Source organism: Penaeus japonicus, unplaced genomic scaffold (assembly GCF_977035675.1).
Source record: "Penaeus japonicus unplaced genomic scaffold, GWHDUDI00000001_assembly GWHDUDI00000028, whole genome shotgun sequence".
Classification (NCBI taxonomy): Eukaryota; Metazoa; Arthropoda; class Malacostraca; order Decapoda; family Penaeidae; genus Penaeus; species Penaeus japonicus.
The window spans coordinates 1,895,510-1,898,009 of NW_028234430.1; the positions used below are offsets into that span (position 1 = coordinate 1,895,510).

Below are 2,500 nucleotides of genomic sequence, written 5' to 3' on the forward strand. Positions count from 1 at the left end.
AGGGGTGTGTTGATGTGGGCGTGTTTGCTTATCTGAATGTGTAGATGTGTTTGTTTGTCTGATTGTGTGGGTGAAATTGTTTTTTCCGTTTGTAGAGGTGTATTTGTGCGTATGTATGTGTGTGTATGCTTGTGTATGAGTGATCGTACCAGTACCTATGCGTGTTCATATGTAAGTCTCCCTATATATATGTCCTTATATATCTACATACATGCGTACTGATGTATGTACTTACGAGTTCCTACGTGAGTGGCTATCATGTAAGTACACGCATCCAAAATTAATTCTCCCTCCGCTGTCTCTCACGCAGGAAAACGGCCTCCATTTTACCGAGCATGACATCAACACCTTCGAGGCCTTCGCTATCTTCTGCGGCCTCGGAATTCAGAACACCCAAGTCTACGAGAAAGCTTGTGAGATATGGTTTCATTCAACTGGGTTGTTGTTTACATCCATTTTCATTCATAAGATATGGTTTCATTCAGATTTGGTTGTTGTTTTCATTTATTTTCATTCATAAGATATGGTTTCATTTAGTTGGGTTTTTGTTTTCATTGATTTTCATTCATAAGACATTTTTTCCTTTATTTTCATTTATGAGGCATGTTTTCATTTCATTCATTTCCCATCATAAGACATTTTTTCCTGTATTTTCATTCATGAGACACATTTTCATTCGTTTTCATTCATTTCATTCATTTGTAGAAAAAAAAATATATGGAATGATTATCATTATTATATATTTTTTTTTGTTTTGTTTTACATTTCTCTTTGCATATTGTTATAAGAGACTCATGTACATATATAAAATAAACATAGATAAGGTAGTATAAAGCTCATACTTGTTTTTACTATTCAGATCAAAGATGCTATTATCACTAATCTGATTAAGGCTACGTATCATATCAAATACCGTCATCTGCGGATCATTTAATTTCCTTTTCCAAAGATAATTCAAAGCACGTCATTCATTATCTCAAGGTGAAAGAGGCAAAGAAAGTCTATTCTAATTATCGTTATCCCTTTCTATAATGGTGATGAAAATGATAATGCATATTATATCAATATCATTCATAATGCTCAGACATAAACAGGTGTTCATCTCTATTTATAGTAATGATAACAAAAATGATAAGGTGTTTGCCCTATTCCTAAAAATTATAAATAAAAAAAGATATTCATATTAGTAAAATCAATCTCAAAAAAGCGTCTATCCACATCACTGATAATAACGATCAGACCAACAAACTCACCCCCACTCTCATTCACCAAATGAAAGACCACATACATTGCGCAATACTCGAACAACAACAACAACAACGAGTGACCCATGACACCCACATAACGAGCCGTGGCCACGTCCCTCAGGTCGTCTGATGGCGAGGCAGCAGGTGGCGCTGGAGTGCCTGAGTTACCACGCCACGGCATCGCAGGAGGACACGGACAAACTACGGACGGCAGAGATCCCTTCGGCGGCTGACTTTGATATCTATAAGTGAGTGGAGGGAGGATTTTCTCTTCTCTGCGCTTTGGTCGATGCTCTCTTGTTCTCTCTCTTGTTGTCTCTCTTTTTCTCTTTTTCTTGCTCTTTCTCTCTATCTATCTCTCCTTCTCTCTCTCTTTCTCTCTTACTTTTTTTCTCTCTTTCTCTCTTACTTTTTTTTCTCTTTCTCTCTTTCTCTCTTACTCTCTCTCTCCCTCTCTTTTTCTTTCTTATTCTCTCTCTGTCTCTCTCTCTCTCTCTCTCTCTCTCTCTCTCTCTCTCTCTCTCTCTCTCTCTCTCTCTCTCTCTCTCTCTCTCTCTCTCTCTCTCTCTCTCTCTCTCTCTCAGAAGCGTAAGTATAATCTTGTAAGTCCTTCCTTCTCATGCCAAAAGGAAATCACTCTCCTTCGCTCTTTCTCGACCAGATGCTCTTTAAGGACTAAGGGATTCCTTAAAGGTTAGACGTCACCACCAGAAATGCATAGATATTTCTATCGGAAACCAATATCGTTTTACGTAAATTACCCACAGCTTCGAAGATAGATGAATGTATAGATAATTATAGCTAATCTTAAAAGAAGTCTGAAGGTATTTGTGAAGAGGATTTGATTTTTTTTATACATTGATGTTAGATACTACTTGTAATCATAGTATGATACTGTAAGATAAAATACGTTCGTAGGAATGGAGATTTTATGTCTCAGTGTCTATTGGACCTTATGTACCGTACCGTATGATCTTCCTCTAGAACAAATAAAAGGGAATGGGTACTTTATGTTTTGTAAAACTATCATTATATATATATACATATATATATATATATATATATATATATATATATATGTATATATATATATATATGTGCATATATATAAATATATATATATATATATATATATATATATATATATATATATATATATATGTGTGTGTGTGTGTGTGTGTGGTGTGTGTGTGTGTGTGTGTTTGTGTGTGTGCATATATATATATATATATGTGCATATATATATATATATA

General features: G+C 34.9%; 1 protein-coding gene across 2 annotated transcripts in view; it reads left to right on the forward strand.

The window, feature by feature from the left end:
* Nucleotides 1–2,500, forward strand: part of Pde6 (phosphodiesterase 6) — a 72,003-nt gene that overhangs the window by 30,892 nt on the left and 38,611 nt on the right. For both annotated transcript variants that reach the window (XM_086553217.1, XM_086553218.1), the window contains exons 13-14: nucleotides 311–413; nucleotides 1,369–1,495. In XM_086553217.1, the coding sequence (XP_086409343.1) occupies nucleotides 311–413; nucleotides 1,369–1,495 (230 nt within the window). The remainder of the gene's footprint in view (nucleotides 1–310; nucleotides 414–1,368; nucleotides 1,496–2,500) is intronic.